The sequence below is a fragment of the Triplophysa dalaica genome, chromosome 3, assembly GCF_015846415.1.
Source record: "Triplophysa dalaica isolate WHDGS20190420 chromosome 3, ASM1584641v1, whole genome shotgun sequence".
NCBI classification, from domain to species: domain Eukaryota; kingdom Metazoa; phylum Chordata; class Actinopteri; order Cypriniformes; family Nemacheilidae; genus Triplophysa; species Triplophysa dalaica.
In genome coordinates, this window is record NC_079544.1 from 16245622 (window position 1) to 16264372 (window position 18751).

At 37.0% G+C, this 18751-nt stretch overlaps 1 protein-coding gene across 2 annotated transcripts; it reads right to left on the minus strand.

The window, feature by feature from the left end:
* Positions 1-743: 743 nt before the first annotated feature.
* Positions 744-13929, minus strand: LOC130418280 (tripartite motif-containing protein 16-like). Of its 2 annotated transcripts, XM_056744333.1 has the most exons (7): positions 13757-13929; positions 3980-4413; positions 3711-3806; positions 3395-3628; positions 1928-2087; positions 1748-1807; positions 744-1640 (listed from the first exon to the last, which is right to left on the minus strand). In XM_056744333.1, the coding sequence occupies exons 2-7, from the start codon at positions 4322-4324 to the stop codon at positions 973-975; spliced, it is 1563 nt and encodes a 520-aa protein (XP_056600311.1). In that variant the 5' UTR covers positions 4325-4413; positions 13757-13929; the 3' UTR covers positions 744-972. The 2 variants fall into 2 exon arrangements, with proteins under 2 accessions (XP_056600311.1, XP_056600310.1); XM_056744332.1 differs by lacking the exon at positions 13757-13929 and having other exon boundaries at positions 3980-7684.
* Positions 13930-18751: the final 4822 nt, after the last annotated feature.

The window sequence follows — 18751 nt, forward strand, 5'->3', positions numbered from 1 at the left end:
ATGAAAAAACGAGTCATCTTTCAGTTTCCATTAATTTATTTAATATAGGATATCAAATGAATAAAACGTACACGGACCGATTTAACAATACCCCTTTTTTAAGTTCATAATGAGAGAAGCTCGTTTGGTGCTTCAATGTGATACAAATTTGCACTTATGTTTGCACTGTTCATAAAAATGCTAAACAAAAGACAAAACCTTTCTACGAAGCGAAGTTAATCAAAATCGGTATACGTTTCATTGCACATTAGGCCTAAATTATAACGGAGTTTGATAAAAAGTTAAAACTACTAAGAGATTGTACACAAATAAGCAAAGTTGTCAAAAAAATGATTTATTGTTAGGTAAGTGAATGTAAAGGCTAACCTGTCATAGTGACCCATGATAAAAAAAAAATTTAGTCTGCATGACCAACATTGAATGTCTCATACTACACGAGACCATTATATATATATATATATATATATATATATATACACAAGAACCCAATGTATTAAGGCACACTTCCATAGTTTACTAACATTTGATAACATTTTTAAGTTAGGTGTGTGAAGTTGTAATTGAATCACTAATAAAACATTATAAACAAACAAATTTACGACAACCGTTTGGCATTTTGTGTTAAAAGGTGATCAAAAGTTAGATTTATATTAGAAAGCAAGAAAAACTGCTTTAGATAAGCATCATGATGTTCCTTACAACTCAATTGTATTAAAAAATAAAAAACAATAGAACACTGCCCAAAACACAATGGAAAATTTAATGGATTTTAAATCGATGCCCAAGTAATATCGGAAAGAGCTATTAAATGATACAATAAAGACCATATTGTGTTAATCTAGGTGACAGTCTTGATAGAGTAATTTAAGACCAAATCCAATAAAAAAAATACATTTGTAAAATCAAATAAAAGCATACAGTAAAGCTCTTAACATAATAGTTGTAAAATCTCGTTTCAAAATAGAAAAAGTTCTATTTTGTGGGATTATACAGTGTAACTGTAGATCCTTTATACACAGTAAACCCAGGATAGAGAGGTTGAGAGAATGTGGTCTGAATACTGTGGATGAGTGTCATTGTGTCAGAGATGCTGTAGAAGGACAGAGTTTCTGCTCTTTGATCCACATATACTCCTATTCTAGAACTGCTGGAGGACACAGGGAAATCAGCCGATGTACTATTACGCACAGATATAGACTGCCCACCTGTCCATGTTGGTTGACTGACTAAAGCTTGAAATAGATTAGTATCGAATCCAGTGTTCACATTGGCCAACATTACAGGTAATTTGAAATTCAGTAGAGAGGGTTGGATGGATAAAGGGGAGATACTGGAGGGACGGCAGTACACACCCCAGGACTGATTACTGCGTTCAAATGAACTCTCATCTTCATTACTCTTCCTGCTGATAGTCTTATATGCCACTGATATATACACACCAGCATTCCCACTCCACTCAACCTCCCAGTAACAACATCCATTCACACTCTCTTTACCCAACACCTGAGCACAGTATTCAAATCTCTCTGGATGATCAGGATATTGCTGATGAATATTAGTGTCAGTAGCTTTTCTGTCCCCATCAGACAGAAGGAGACAGCGATTCACTGTGTTCGAATCCAATGTAAACTGACGGAAATCTTTTAGATATAAAAACATAAATTGCTGCAGTTTAACACAGGCCATAACTGCAGAATTGCATCAGGTTTCATTTATCTGTAAGCGTGTGTGTGTATTAAAGTCTTACATTGTAAGAACTCCTTTCTGGTCTTGGGTTCATTAGGGCGAATAAATATGATATGTGTAACTATGAACATAAATAGACATAATTGGTATAAGCCCCACAGTGTTCCTCATAAATAAATATATCTAATAATATAATATATACATAAGCTAATTTCTGAGACGAGATTAATATCTACTTTACCTCTATCAGATATCCTTTCTGTCTCTTCCTTAAAGAAGTTCTCCAGTTTTTCTTTTAGTTGAGAGACAGATTTTCTCACATCATCAAAAGAGAGCAGAGGACTGACCGTAATGTTGTGTGAGACTGGAGATTCAAGAGCTGCAGAGACCGACTGGAAACTCTAAAGAATAGAAATGTTTAAGGAAAAAAAAACATGTCCACTCATTCTCTGCTAGTTTGCACTACAAACAGAGTTTGATTGAAAGGGCAGCACAAATACTGTTAAGGCGCTACAACAGATAATTTATTGTGTATGTGTTTTAAAGGAGATATTTTATTCTACTTTTACACAAATGTAATACAAATGTAAGGGGTCCACAGAATGTGTGTGTGAAGTTTCACCTCAAAATACACCACAGGTCTTTCATTATACCCTTATTGCCCATTTTGGACGTGATGAGAAACGCTGATTTGGTTTGTGTCTCTTTAATTGCAAATAAGCTGCTAGTCTCCCATCCCCCTTTTCGGCAGATACCGCAGCTTACCCCTATACTGTGTCACTGTCAGCCTGCGCTTCCAACAACCAAACAAGAAAGAACGGGTCACATAAAGCGAATGAGAAATGCTGCTTCTCGTCATTACACACCCAACACATTATTTTCTATAAGCGACAGATTCCTAACAAAGGCGTCACGTTTTCTACATGCAAATTAAATGTCAAACCGGTTACGTATTGACAAACCAAACACACTGGTTTCTATAAGTGAAAGAAACCACAAAAGAAGCGTCACATAAAGCGAATGAGAAACACTGTGTCTCTTCTTTGATCACCATATTGTTTCTATATTCCTGTTTCGCCCGGGGCCATTAGCGAAGGCACTTCGGTCCCCGTTGGTCCGGTCGCGACCGCTTTCGGGGGTGAGACATGCGATCTCGTCCCAGGGTTTCACAGGTGAAATAATAAAACTGAAGGTGGCGGGAGATGGGTGTGAAAAATGGGATATTCTAACAGGAGTGTTAACCGGTATCTCTATAAGCGAACGGACTCCCAACAAACGCGTCACGTTATCCAAATGCAAAAGTACACATGACAAACCAATCTAGTATTTACAAACCATACACACTCGCCATGGGGAGGACACATTCAGAAAAAGAGGCGGTATTATTATATTACGAACAGTTACATCAGAAGCGGAGCGAAGTCTGAACGGCTCGTTTTCTCACAAGATTGCAGAGATGGGCTCAAATAAATTAAGCTACAGGGTTTTCACGTTTTTGGAGTTGGTAGATGAACCAGAGACCCGATTATAGCACTTAAACATGGAATAAATGTGATTTTCATGAAATGGCCCCTTTAATTTTTTGGCATTTTTTTATGATTTTAATGTCATGATTTATTTACTCTTATAGTTAACCATTACGTTAAATGTATCTGAATCTGCTTATTTGTGGTGATGGTCAATGTCTAGTATTTTAGAGTTGCGTTACCTGCAGGAATTGAATGAGATTGTCTGTGTGTGACAGCTGCTCCAGTTCAGTGTTTCTCCTCTTCAGATCGACAATCTCCTGGTGTAGTTGCTGCCAGAGACTTTCAGCTTGACTCACTGCAGCCTGTTCCTGAGCTCTGATCAGCTTTGTCACCTCAGAGCGATGTCTCTCGATGGAGCGGATCAGCTCAATAAAGATCCTCTCACTGTCCTCCACTGCTGTCTGTGCAGAGTGCTGTTAAAACACACATTACAGTCAACACTTACTAATACATCACACAGTCTGTGTTGCAGATGTTCTTCTGCTCAAAACCCACCTTATAAGACTCTGCAACCTTTCTTAGCTCCAGAAGTTCCTTCTCCCTCTCCTGGATTCTCTGCTGAACATTTCTTTGTGTCTCTCTCAAATGCCTCTGAATGAAAACAAAGTTGTACAAAAGTTATGCAGTGAATTCTTTACATCTTTTCAACTCTATATGATTTATTGACATTTATAAAAGGATATGCAATTAAACATTTATTCTTCAGCATTATTGTCAGAGTTTGGTATTAGCGTAGCCCTGTTTTATTGTAGTTCATATAGTACCTGTTTCTCGGTCCTCTCTGCTTCAGCTGCTACAATTTCATGATTTGTATGTTCTTCCGTCAAACACAGACAACATATACACTGCTGGTCTGTGCGGCAGAAGATTTCCAGATGTCTTCTATGTTTTGAGCATATCGTCTCATTGAGTTGTCTAGTGGGATTTATCAAACTGTGCTTGTTAGATTGGAAAAACATTTCATGCAGTCGAAGATGATTCTGACAGTAAGACTTCAGACACTTCAGACAGGACTTGACAGCTTTGTTTTTCTTCCCAGTACAGACGTCACACTCAACAGCTTCAGATTCAGTGTTACTTTGAACAAGACGAGCACTTTGGAGATTCATTGTGTGTAGTCCATCCAAAACTTCATCAAACACAGTGTTTTCGAAAGCGGGTCCTGGAGTGTGTTGGCACTGAGGGCAGCTGAAGCCTCCTGTCAAATCATTCCAAGAGTCTTGAATACAGCATATACAGTAACTGTGTCCACAGAGAAAGTTCACTGGATCTGAAGGTACATCCAGACATATTGAACATCTGACCTGGTTCTGAAAAAAAACGCCTTCTGCCATTTCCCTGTATATTTACAAACTGACAGAGATGAACTGACTGCAGTTAAGTTTTGTTTTCTCTAGAATGAAGAACCTAAATAGTTTAGTGGCTCTTTGTGTGAGAGGTCTACGCAAAACAGGTGTGTCTGTAAGGTGTGACTCATCTGGGATTTGTTCATATTCACAGGTAAAAAAAATCATTGCACACAGAGTGATACTCTAAGCATCACATACTGTATACATAACTAAAATAAGAAAGAATATGCAGAAAAGCATAAAGACAAGTTATTGTTATTCAAAAATCACATTAATCGATCAAAACTTATAATTCAAACTGACGACAACAGCGACAAATATATTGATCAGAGTTACAAATGATCTGCTTTTAGCATCTGACCGAGGTTGTATTTCGTTATTGGTGCTGCTAGACCTTAGGGCTAAATTTGACACAATTGACCACAGCATACTCCTACATAGACTCGACAATTATGTCGGCATTACCGGAATAGCATTGAAATGGTTTAAGTCTTATTTATCCGACCATTTTCAATTTTCTAGCAATAAACAATGAGATGTCCCGCAAATCGCAAGTCCAGTACGGTGTACCACAGGGCTCAGTCTTGGGGCCTCTGCTCTTCGCATTATACATGCTACCTCTAGGAGATGTAATAGAGCGACACAGAATTAGCTTTCACTGTTATGCTGATGATACTCAACTTTATATTTCATCGAAGCCTCATGAAACCCAGCAGTTCCATCGAATAAAGGAATGCATTGTCGATTTAAAAAACTGGATGAGTAACAATTTTTTATTACTGAACTCGGACAAAACAGAAGTGTTACTTACTGGACCGAAAACCGCAATACGTAACAACCAAGAATACTGCTTAGCTATTGATGAATGCTCCATAAAATCTTGGCGTTAGCTAAGAATCTTGGCGTTGTATTCGATAGTACTCTGTCATTTGAGAGCCATGTCGCCAATACCTGTAAAATTGCATTTTTTCTTTTAAGAATATATCTAAACTACGTCATATGCTGTCACTGTCAGATTCAGAGAAATGAATTCATGCATTCATGACATCAAGATTAGATTACTGTAATGCACTTTTAGGTGGTTGCCCTGCAGGCCTTTTACAAAAACTGCAACTGGTTCAAAACGCGGCAGCTCGAGTTCTTACATGTACAAAAAAGATTCTCAACCTTGCACTGGTTACCTATAAAGCATCGCATTAACTTTAAGATCTTGCTTATTACCTATAAAGCCCAACATGGTCTAGCGCCGCAGTATTTGAATGAACTTCTATTGTATTACAGTCCTCCACGTGCATTACGCTCTCAGGCGTCCTGTCAGTTGGTAATACCTAGAATTTCAAAATCAAGTGCAGGTGGTAGATCCTTTTCTTACCTAGCGCCTAATCTTTGGAATATTCTTCCATGCACTGTCCAGGAGGCAGACACACTCTGTCAGTTTAAATCTAGACTAAAGACGCGTCTTTTTAATCTTGCATACACTTCCATAATATTAGTCCTCAGAGGATCTAGGCTGCATTATTTAGATCAACCGGAACCAGGAACACATCCAACAACAAATGATGTACTTGTTGCATCAAAGAGTGCAGAACAGTACTCTACTCTCAGCCAGTCTTGTCTCTTTGTTCCAAGGTTACCGCAGGATGCAGTTCATGCCCAGACCTGATGGCAGAGCTGAGAATGGGAAGCGGTGACCTGACAAGAGCTGAGATGAAAGAGCTGGATAAAGGACGCGGCAACTTGACACGATTTTCCTACAACATTTCAAATGCTATTAGATTGTTAATGATAATCTTAAATCTATAATTTACCTTGTTAAGTTTATTTATTTTTCATTTAGCCTTGTTGTGCAAGCACTGTTGAGCTTGTGCAGAGGCAGCAGCTTTTGCCAGAGGGGAACTGGAATCCCCTGGTTGGGCCTGGGTTCTCCTGAGGTTTTTTTTCTCGATTGGAGTTTTGGGTTCCTCGCCACCGTTTGCATATTGTTTTGCACTATTTGCCTGGCCGGGGGGGCTGCTTTAGAATTCAGAAGTTAATATTGCATATAAGAATTTATAGTCCGTTTAATATTTGACCTGTGGTTCTCTCTCCTTTACCTCAAATGTGTGATTTCACTGTGTGTGTGTGTGCGAGTGTGTTTGTGTGTGTGTGCGTCTATGTCAATATGTGTAAGTATGCATGCATATTGTGTGTGTGGAGCATTTGTATGTCTGTCTTTGTTGTTTTCACCTTTTTCTTGTTTTTACAGGTATATGCCTTTAGTTGTTTTACTAGTATTCAATGTGTCTCATGTACAGCTATTTTGTAACAATGAAAATTGTAAAAAGCGCTATATGAATAAAGTTGAGTTGAACATAATTTTTTTCATCACCAATTATCAAAGAAGAACAGCTTTCTCAAGCAGTTTATGATGCATTTTGCTGATGAGCCCCTGGTCTAATGCGCCACCTGGCTTGAGAAACCCGTTCTCAAAGACTTGTTTTTAGTCATTATTTGGGTAGCACACATATTCTGCATATTCTGAAAGCCTTCGGCAGAATTCAAATGAGCCATTTTAATCTAGATTAAAAAAATGAATCTATGCCCACCACTTATATAAAGTGAATACACACACACATATATATATACATATTTTATATTATATATACTGTATGTGCGTGTATACACTTTTACCCTAATAATAGAACAGCAATCGTGACAATTCTAAACATTGTCCATTTAAGAAAAATGAACATAATGAGCTATGTGCTACATGGATTATAGGCTATAAAATGTACATAAGAACATAATATTATAAAATGAAATGTTTATAATGTACAGAGTAACCTTGTAGTCCTACAGCATGTCACCATTTCTCACGATGCAAGGTACAGGCGAAAAAAATCTGTAACCTTCCCCTGTTTTACATAGAACAGCCTTATGGTTCTCCATATTCAGGAATGGTTCTCCACTCCATATTCTTTTGATCTCTAATGCCTTCTATGTCTTATCATGATGTTTTATTAACAAAGTTTGGGAGGAGCACGTGCAAATAATTAAGCAGCTGCACGGCATCAGAAATCACGCAGCTGCCCGGCATTAGCAATCACATCACTTATCCTTCCAAACCAGAACGAGCTCTATAAATCGTGAAACCGCCTTACCTCCTTCACTCATAGATTTTTGCAGCGTCCCACCTCCACCCCGACTCCTCACCATAAAAAAACTATTTTCTACCCATAAGGGGGGGAAAGCGCTCGGGGCACGGGCAAACAGAGACCAGAGCCCTCGCCCCGAACAAAGGGGGAGCGCTCCGGGGTCGGGAGAGAATGCCGACCCCGGAGCCCTCTCCCCGGACAGCACGCCAAATACGCATACTAAATTCTCAGTGTATCCACGCTGCCCCCCCTTTAATTATTTGCTAAGGTGAACTCGTGAACTGAAGAGCATTTAGCTGTGATGAGAACAGTGACTGTGGTACAGCAGGTCAACGTATCTCACAATACACGGCAAAAAAGGTCGCACATTAAGTATGGCCTTATCATATTTGAACCATGGTATTTCTTGTAATAATGTTTTTTTTTTCACAGAATGTTCTTTACAATATGTAGGATGATTTTATGAAGAAAACAGCAGACCACAAAAATGACTTTAGCATGGGTTTTCACAAACTGGGTCACAAATGATCTTTATAGACTATATATAGCAACCCCTTGCATTCCAGTTGCCATCTATGTAAACGTGCCATGATGGAAAAAGATTAAACGGGTCAAAAGCATATATGTCTTGCCTCGAGATTTCCGTGAAAATGAAATGTAAATTCACTAATTGCATTTGCTTTTTTAATTTAACATTGTCAATGTAAAATTTAAAACGAAAATAAAATCATTTTATTTTTCATTTTAGCACATATAGTGCACGCAGTTATGTATAATGAAATTCTTAATCTGATTCTTTCTTCTTTCATCCTGTTACTTATATATTAAAATTAGGTAGGATCTACCATAGTACAGCAGCTTAAATGAATAAATAAAAACAATCCTAACAGAATTTAAACATGAAGGTCAAATAAATCAGCTGTCAGTGTTTTTTAAACTTTTAGACACATAGTGTAGAAACATTCAATAAATTGTACATTACTATATGCTTTGTTATTGTCAGAGTTTAATTTCTAATTGTAATACCTCTGAATACAAAAATATTTCATTGATGATTTATTGTTCCAGGTGACACATTTTCACTGTGGATCCTTTATTAACATCAAACCCAGGATAGAGAGGTTGAGTGAATGTGGTTTGGACTTTGTGGATGAGGGTCGTTGTGCCAAAGACGCTGTAGAACAGGGTTCCTCAACTCTTACCCTGGAGGTCCGGAGCACTGCAGAGTTTAGCTCCAGCCCTGATCAAACACACCTGAGCAAGCTAATCAAGGTGTTCAGGATCAGTAGAAAATCAGAGGTAGGCAAGTTTGATCATGGTTGGAGCTAAACTATGCAGTGCTCCGGACCTCCAGGGTAAGAGTTGAGGAACCCTGCTGTAGAAGGACAGAGTTCCTGCACTGTGATCCACAAACACTCCTATTCTAGTGCAGCGGGAGGACACAGATCAGTCCAGCGGTTATTGTGCCCGAATGAGTATTTTGAACAACAGCAGTACAGACTCCAGGACTGATTATTGTGTCCAAATACACACTCATAATTTCTCCCTGTTTTCTTCCCTTTTTTATATGACACTGATATATATATACAAAAAATCATTCCCACTTCATTCAATTTTCCTGTAGGAGTGTCCAATCACACTCTCTTGTCTTTACACAACACCTGAAACACATGATCAAACCTTTATGATGAAAATACTGCTGGAGTTTACGGAGTAGTTGTTTTGTTCCCATCATACCGATGGAGGTTTTTTATTTATTGTGTTTGAATCCAGTGTGAACTGTCTGGAATCTGCTTGAGTTTTTAAATAAAGTTATAAATGCAGGAATCAGACTGTACATATTTTGCAACGTATCAATCTGTTTTTTAAACCCGGTTATCGATCGCTTTCCACAGAACAATACCAAAAATACACCAAACAAAAATGATTAATTCCACTACTGGTTTAGTAGTTCTTTATATTTTCAATTGAGTCGAAATAGGAACTCCAGCCATCAAATAACATAATGTATCATCAAAAATCAATTCCGCAGTTCATTCAATGATAGTCAATACGTATGGTGTTCAACGATGTAGGATCTCGACTTCAATATATATATCCAATGTATCACACTGCTCTAAATCACATAATCATACATTTTTGCACTCATCAAACATATTTAATCCAGCAATATTCAACACATCAAACATTGTAAATTAGCAATGCATCAATACACTTTCCCCAAAAACCATTTAAGGGTTTGTGGTTGTAACTGTAGGGTTCCAAAGTGTAATTTGAATTATTTGAACATGAGTGAGTGTGTGCGCCCAGCAAGCAATTTTTGGTGTAAAAGACGTCTATTAGCCGTCTAAACCCAGCCCAGACGTCTAGGCTAAAACAAGGCTGAATTTGGGCTTTCAGTGAAAATCTAATAGACGTCTAACCTTAGCCCAAGAATAGACAATTACACAGCTATTGGACGACTACATATTTACATCTAATAGACGTCTAACCACAGCCCAAGAATAGACTAGTCATCATTTAGACCGCTATTAAACGACTACATATATATGTATAATAGACAGTCAATACAGGTCTAGGCTAAAACAAGGCTGAATTTGGGCTGTCAGTGAAAATCTAATAGACGTCTAACCACAGCCCAAGAATAGACCAATCATCAATTACACAGCTATTGAAGGACTACATATACGTGTGATAGACAACAAAATGAGGCTAAAGGATTCTTTTCACTCAAATATAACAGGTTCTCATAAATGACAATCATCCAAACAAATTAAATATAAAGGATTTATTTAGAAAAATAATATTAACAACTTATACAAACATAAAAATGATCAAATACAATATTTAATTTTATAAAACAAATCAATTGTTGCCTTTACTCCCATACCCACCACCACCCCCTGCTCTCCCTGGTGCCCGTTTAAAATGGCCAGAAATGGCATTTATTACTTCCAATTCTGTTGCCGATGGAAAATTGGTCATCGTCTGCCAAAAGAGAAAAAAAATGCAGAAGAAAAGCATTGTTTACAATCATTTTTTAACTAATTACAGTAGTTGTGACAGTCATTCACTTTTGCTTGGATGCACACTAGCTGGCCAATATAGAGTTAAGATACATGTATATGATTTCCAATGGAATATAGATTGAGACTATTTGATTTATATCAATATTATTAATACATTTTTGTTAATAATTGAACATTTTTGCCTGCATAATGGTGATGCAGTAATTATATATAAATATACACACACATACACATATATTAGCGGTGAAACGACACATGTGTTGAACTGTTCGGTACGACGCTTTCGGTCTGGTTTTCAGTAGGGATTTTCAAACCATTTTACCTGCTGACCAAAATGTTGTTATTTCAAATGAAAGCGCCCTCATAATGTAAGAGATACTGGCGCGACCACAACATCGACTGCCAAACCCAATGTAGCGGAACGAAACTGAGCTACTTGTTATTGTGTTTTTGTGGACAATTTATCAGTTTGGACCAATGCATTGCAAGCCTGATCAAGCAACACTGTTACTACACAGCGAGATCCAATAAAGAAAGCATTTTAATTGCTTCTTTAGTAATAACATCGGTGCGAGATCTAGTGAGAAATATTCACATTTCTCTGTTATAAACAGATCAAACAATGCTGAAAATTTTAGTTTTAGGCCACACAGTTGCAGTAACGTTACACGTGCAGGTAAAGTTAACTTGTTGGAGAAATAAAAATACTCAGCAATGCTAACGCTACAATGTCACGGTTCCTACACATTATAACAAATAATGAATTTAAATAATGAACATGTCAAAACGACCACGCATACTTACAAGTTTGAAGTAGAAATATTAAGGTTTTCTGAGTGACGCTTGGCTGTTGCTGTCACACAGGTGCAACTTCTGTCTCGTGTAATATAAAATTGAAATGGCGGAACAGTTTATCGCGAGATCTGGCTACAGTGATCTCGTCTCGCGATGCCAGTAGTCCCAGTAGCAGTGGTCATGTCTCAGTAGGGCTTCGCTTGTGCCATCTAGCGGTTGAAAATTAGAAATTTGATTTGTATTAACTTCAATTGAATTACAGTCCATAATTTTGTAGAATGTCTATGAATGTTATGTGACAGCAAAGAAAATGCTAGATCAAATGTTTACTAAAGGGTGGGCTAAAAGCAGTCTACAGTCCGTTTAATTATCGTTGCTAAAGAACATGTCATGAAATCGCATATTGACATGATGGGATAACAACTATCTAATCCGCTACCTAAAACTAAAACGACATTTTTTTACCCAAATTGGGCTAAATTAGTCGGTTTGACTAGGAGCTAAATCGTGACTACGCACAGCCTAGAACGTGAAAAAAATTAAACTAAAGCTTGCAATCACTGACTTTGCTAACATGGAATATCATACATCTCGTAAGTTATTTTATAAGTTATTTTGGTCAAAACGACATGTATCCAAATTCAAAGCTATTTTGGCTAGTGGGCTGCGGGCTATATCGAGTAGCCTATAACCGAGACGGTAAAATGACGTCTATTGCTTGCGGGGAAATAGCCCCTCTAACTTCGATCTACATCGTGTCTACGCACAGCCTACACATATAACATGTCAAATAAAGCGAATCAAACACCTCGTCATCACAGTTGACTTCCAGCAAGCAATAGCCGTCATTTCAACGTCTAGCTTAAATATAGAAGCGATATAGTCTGGCTATGTGTAACCCACTTTTAGCTAAAATAACATTTAATATGGTTAAAAGTAATTTTATCCAAAATAACTTGCGAGATGTATGATGAATGCAACATTATGAGCAACTATTACCAGAGATGGGAACAAGTCACATAGTCAAGTCTCGAGTCACAGTTTAGACAAATCAAGCAAGTCAAGTCAAGTCAAGGGTTCACCCTAAGCAAGTCAAGTCAAGTCCTGATAAGTTTCAAGTCAAGTCAAGTCAAGTCGCAGTACTAAAATAAACAGAGGTTAATTTTTTAGATACATGTTTATTTTTGCACAGAAAAGATGAACTTATATACATACATTATGTATCTTATTCACATTGCTATATATGAATTATATGCATATCTGTGCAACATTAATATCTGAAAATAAAAGTGTTGCTTACACAAAAGAAATCCAGTCTGAAATGTATAATACAATCTAATTCAATTTAATTGAAACGGTCTACACAGAAATGGAAATACTTGTATCTGACAGAATGACTTAAGCATTTATACAGGCTATGAAGCTTATACACTAAGTATTGTGACTGACAACTTGACTATTGTATGTTTTAAGTATATGATGCTGTAATACTTGTGCTGTCCATTAAAGTGCACAGTAGGCCTATAGGGAATTTGCAATTTATGGGAATCCCAGATCATTTTATTGACTTCGATATTGAATCCTGTTTATCAAAATGAACGGATCTTTTTCATTTCGGTAGAATATAAATTAAATGTATGTTAATATAGCCCAGTGATGAAGTTATGATGCTTAATCGTCATCTCTGCGGTGGACGCGCAATATGCACGTTTCATACGTAATATATAATCTGAGAATATTTGTTTTCTATTTGAACTGGTTTCATTATTTGTTGTTATTGTGAGTATAAAAAAATCCAAACAGTTAACAGATTCGAACTATGAAATTATTCTCGTCAGTATGACCGCAACGTTTTTTAAGAGTTATTTAAATCCAAGTGATGTCACCGGCGCGTCCATCACCCGGTCATGCGCAGTATTCAGCTTCCACACACAGTCCACACAAACACTTGAACATGCGCGCATTTAATATAGACATTCGCCTACATGTAATACAGAGAAGCCCTTCTTGATTTTAATGTTTTAAGAAAATAAAAATCCGGGCTACGCCGTTATAGCCAGATTCCCCAATTCATCTAACTATGAGATGAGATGTAGGCCTATCAGTGATGATCGATTATCACATTTCTAATAATAAAAAAACAACCAAGGCAAAGTTATGACAAACAGAAACGATTAATTCATTATATTAGTAATCGTTTTATTACACTGACTATAAAGAAATTACTTTCTTACCTTTCCTTGTGGTTCTTGTAATGTCGGATGAAATTCGACGTTGTGGTTGTCGTGTCAGAAATCCTCGCGTTGCATACTCTGCATCTGGCAAATCTTTTTTATTTTTCACGGTCCAGTTCAAAGGCCTTATAGCCAAACGTGACTATCTGTGGAGCTCGACTGTTGTCCGCCATTGTAACAACCACAACTGTTTCAAGCCGCCAGGCGCATGCGCAGTTTCCTTTCTATCGTAACTGCTCTACAGTAATGGCTGTTACACCTTGTTTGGCGCGGTTTGAGTTGAGCAGCTTTAAAGGGACAGGCGCTGTAGTGCTGCTGAGTCACAATAATTATTTTAGCTAATTTCATTACTTTACAAAGTTCAAGTCATTGTCGAGTCTTCCATTTAAAGTCAAGTCAAGTCTCAAGTCACCTGCTCTCAAGTCAAAGTCAAGTCAAGTCATTATCTTACTTCTGTCAAGCAAGTCGCAAGTCCTGAAAATTGAAGTCAAGTCATGTGACTCGAGTCCCCCACCTCTGACTATTACCAACTAATCGACCAACCTTAAGAATCGTCTGAAAGGTATGTGCATCATAAAGAAGCGGGGAAAACACTTTATAAAAATGAATTAGCAGTCACAACGTTATTTTTATTGATATTTTAAATGTAATATTACGGCTTCCATTATAAGCATATCGGCTCATTATAAATATTTGTGTGCTTTAGCCACATTGTTGAACTAGTTAAATTATATCTTAAGAAATAGTCGCAACACACGTTTTTATCAAGAAACTACATGTTATTTTCTTTTCATGTCAATATTAGTAATATATGTGGTCCGAAACGGGCCTCCGATCTAGGATTTTGCCCAAATCGGACGGATTTAACAACGGCCAATTTTCACCGCCTATTTTTGGACTAAAGTGAATTGACGGACCAAAAAAAGACCAAATTTTCGACGTCGATTTTTGGGCTAATTTCGACCAAATTTCGACGGATCAAATAAAAGACCAAATTTCGACGTCGATTTTTGGTCTTATTTCGACCAAATTTCTACGGACCAAAAAAATACCATATTTCGACGTCAATTTTTGGTCTAAAAGACAACCAGGACAGGACGGGCCTACTTGATTTAGCCCAAAAAAAGACGTCCAAATGACGTCTAGTGCTGGGTGGGATAGGCTACTTATACATTTTTTGAAAAGGCCTACTACTTAGGACGGATAGTATGCGAAATTGGAATCAGGTTATTTTTAGAACACGAGGATTTTTTCTCTGCATCCCTAATTTCCATACTATCCGTCCTAAATATATTCGAGATGCAGGGTTGTGTTATGACCGTTTGCGCATGCGCAGAAGCTGCCAGCTAAACTCCCCTGGAAATGTTATTGCACAGTCTAAATTTAACGCACAAAATTGCTGGAACAGTTAATATGAGGTTTAATTGTCGGTAAGAAAATCGATGTATTATGACCATAGGTAGGTCTATGTTTCATTTACTCTTATGAAAACTTGAAATAGTCGGTTCCTTGTCCACTAGATGTCAGTATTATACTGCATGTCGTCTTTACCCTTTTAAATCCCAGTGGCCATTTTTGGAACTCTGTCATAGTGTAAAAAGTACAAAATTGTAAACAAATGTTATTTAGAAAAGATACAGACCCTTTGTTCACTGAACCAAAGAGGAACACCATTAAACACAAACTCTGTGTACCTTAAAGAAAATAATTAAATATAATTCAATTTATATTCATATAATAGGGTAGCCACAACGGGGCTAAAGGCTCCATAGGGGAATGGGCACCTTTGATTTTAGTATCTTGTAAACCACTACATGGCAAAAAAAAATGTTGTATAATTTTCCAAAACATGCACTTTTCCCTCTGCATGTGAATATTCAGCTGATCTTTGAGACGATTGCAGAGCATTTTTAGGTGCTCATTATATCTAATATTCAATTTTCGATATTCGTTTTTCAAAATGTTGCAGATTACATGAGAATCTCTACAATAACTCAATATATTCTGAGATAAAGGTCTTATTGATGATTTTCAGGTTTGTTCAAGTTATTTAAAGCCTCTATCTTTAAATAACAGAAGAATGTAATAGTATGGTAGCCTATTTGGGGTAAAAAGCCCCTTTCTGTTGGGGCTAAAGGAACACTAATTAATGAACATGATAAAACCTGGGTGACGTTTCCATTTGTTGATATGACATGGTTGGATTCAGATAAATATCAACTGGGTGTGTACCTTAGACTATCACCATATTTATAATGAAACCAAAATATTAAAAATATTATATTAATCATATAATATCATATCATTTACTTTAAATATATTTAATTATTATGAGATCTCCAATGTTTTTATAAGGTTTCCTTTTTTAAAATGATTCAGTTTCTTTTTTTTACATTTTGTGATTTTAACATATTTTAATGACAATATATTTATTGAAATAATTTAATTATTTACTGAAATAAAAAAAATTGCCAAGTAAAAACGTTGTAAGTATTTACTTAAATGTATTAAAACCCATATTATTTAGTCTAATGTTTTTGCCTTTTATCCCATGCTGGTGAGGTTTTAATCCGTATGTGAGAGAAAAGGGTCCCCTTCGCCACCTCATACAGTTATAAGACTAAACAAAATAACCACTTATGATTTATTTTCACACAAAATCTGTTGCTTCATAAATGTTTGATACAAACAAGTATGTATTTTTCTGCAGTCATATAATACAGGTGTATAGTGAAAAGCAATTTTTTTCTTAAAGTTTGCCTTTAGCCCTGCAGGGATACCCTATATTTTAATATGCTCATATATGCTTTGTGTTTCACTTTACAAAATTCAAACAATTACAAAAAAATTTCTGTAAATTCTCCAGTTTTTCTTTTAATTGAGAGACAGATTTTTTAACATCATCAATGAGAGTAGGGAATTTACAATACAGGACTGAGATTCAAACACTTTCATTATTATTGCATTAAAACAAAAATCTGTGCTTTAAAGCTGTTGCAGTACAGTGATCATTGCAGGTTTGCAAATGGAGTTTAGTTCGTTTCCTTATTAATCTTGATTTAAACCGAGGAATGCAAAACATGACTATTTGTGAGGTGAGATGAGTTAAAAGAGTGCCAGATCAAAAATTAATCATACACAGTAAATACATTTTGTGATTACATGCATGTTTTTTTGTGTAAAATTGTGCTAGGTAGAACAGTATGTGCTCTTCAAATGTAAATTAACAGCTGAAATAGTTTCCTTTTTTTGAGATGTGTGTTTAAAACAGATTCTTGTCATGAACACTCATGGACATGGCGTGGGAACCCAAGTGTAGGCAGACACAGACGATAGAGGTGGTAACAAAGACTTTTATTTAAACAATAACAAGACTAAACAAACAAGCAAAACAAAAACCCACGAGGGGGAAAACAGGACATGATAAAAATATAAACTTTAACAAGGACAAGAACACTGACTAACTAAGACTACAAAACAAACGCTTGAAGTAAACACTAAACTAGACTTACTAACATTAACAGGATAACAGGAACTCTGGAGGACAGGTAAGAGACTCACAAAAGACACCAGCATACACAGACCAAACGGGAACAGGTACACAGGTAAGAAACAAGTACAGCAAACAAGTACAATGCACGAGCACAGGACAATGAAACATGAGGACTCTTTATAGGGGAAACAGACAAAGGATTGTTAACGAGAAACAGGTGCTGGGGATTAGCACTAAGGAGAGGCTGACGAGGAACGAGATGTAGGGAACAATGACGAGACACGAGAAAGAACTATTCAATCTCACACAAAACCATCAGGCAATGCCATGGCTCCACTTGAGACTGGAATAAAACATGACATGGTTGTGGAACCATGACAGATTCTTTAGTTGGATCACTTGTGTTTTGTGCACATTCACAGATAACAAAGTCTTTAATAAAAGGGCATACACAGACTGAAACAATATCACAATAATAGTTTAACCATGGTAAATTAAAGAGTAAGGTGATGGAATCAATCTGCCAATCTATTTTATGTAAACAGAGCAATACAAAATCTGTTTTAATTGTGGGTGTGAGGTGAGTGAGAAGAGCGCTACAGCAAAAAGCAATAAAATACAGGATGTCACCCACTTCAGAGAACTCTCTGTTCTCTTTGTCACTGACACAGGACCACATTGGCCCTCTCTGCAAGCACAGAATAGATAAACAAGGTTTTGCAACAAGCAAGTCTTCGACTTGTTTTTGTCTTTTTTTGTCTACAAAAGTCTACCACCCAAACATCTCATTGTGATTCGCAGAAGGATTATACTCAACGATAAAAATATTCTTCACATCTCCCCCTTTTTGTCATGTAACAATCTCAAAGTCAGACATTTTTATGAAGGTTGTTGTTATAACCAAAACATCTTGAGCATGCCAGCTTACAATATCAGAAAAATTAGGCCTTTTCTCATATAGGATGCTGCACAACTCCTCGTCCAGGACCTTGTCATTTCTAGGTAGCTCTATTGCAATGCTCTTCTCGCTGGTCTTTCTATTCGTGCAATTAAACCTCTACAACTGAGTCAATAAGCGGCTGCACGGCTCATCTTCCAAGTGCCCCAAAAAGAGCTCATGTCACACATCTTTCTCCACTGGTTATTGGTTGCCGCACGCATCAAGCTCAAGCCTCCGATGCTCACATTCAAATCTGTCACTGGCTCTGTGCCTGCATATCTTCGCTCCTTCCTACACATCTACACCCCATCCAGACCTCTGCGATCCATGAATGAGCGGCACTTGGTGGCCCCGGCACAAAAGGGAAAAATCACTCTACTGCTTGTTTTCCATCACTATCCATGCTGGTGGAATAATCTTCTTAATTCACTCCGGACTGTCACATCTTTCACACTCTTATCTATTCACACTGGTATCTAGCTGAGCTATCCCTGGGTGTTATGTTCTAACAGTATCCCTTTTCCAAGAAATGTATCTACTTGTTTTAAGGCCTTGTAAACAA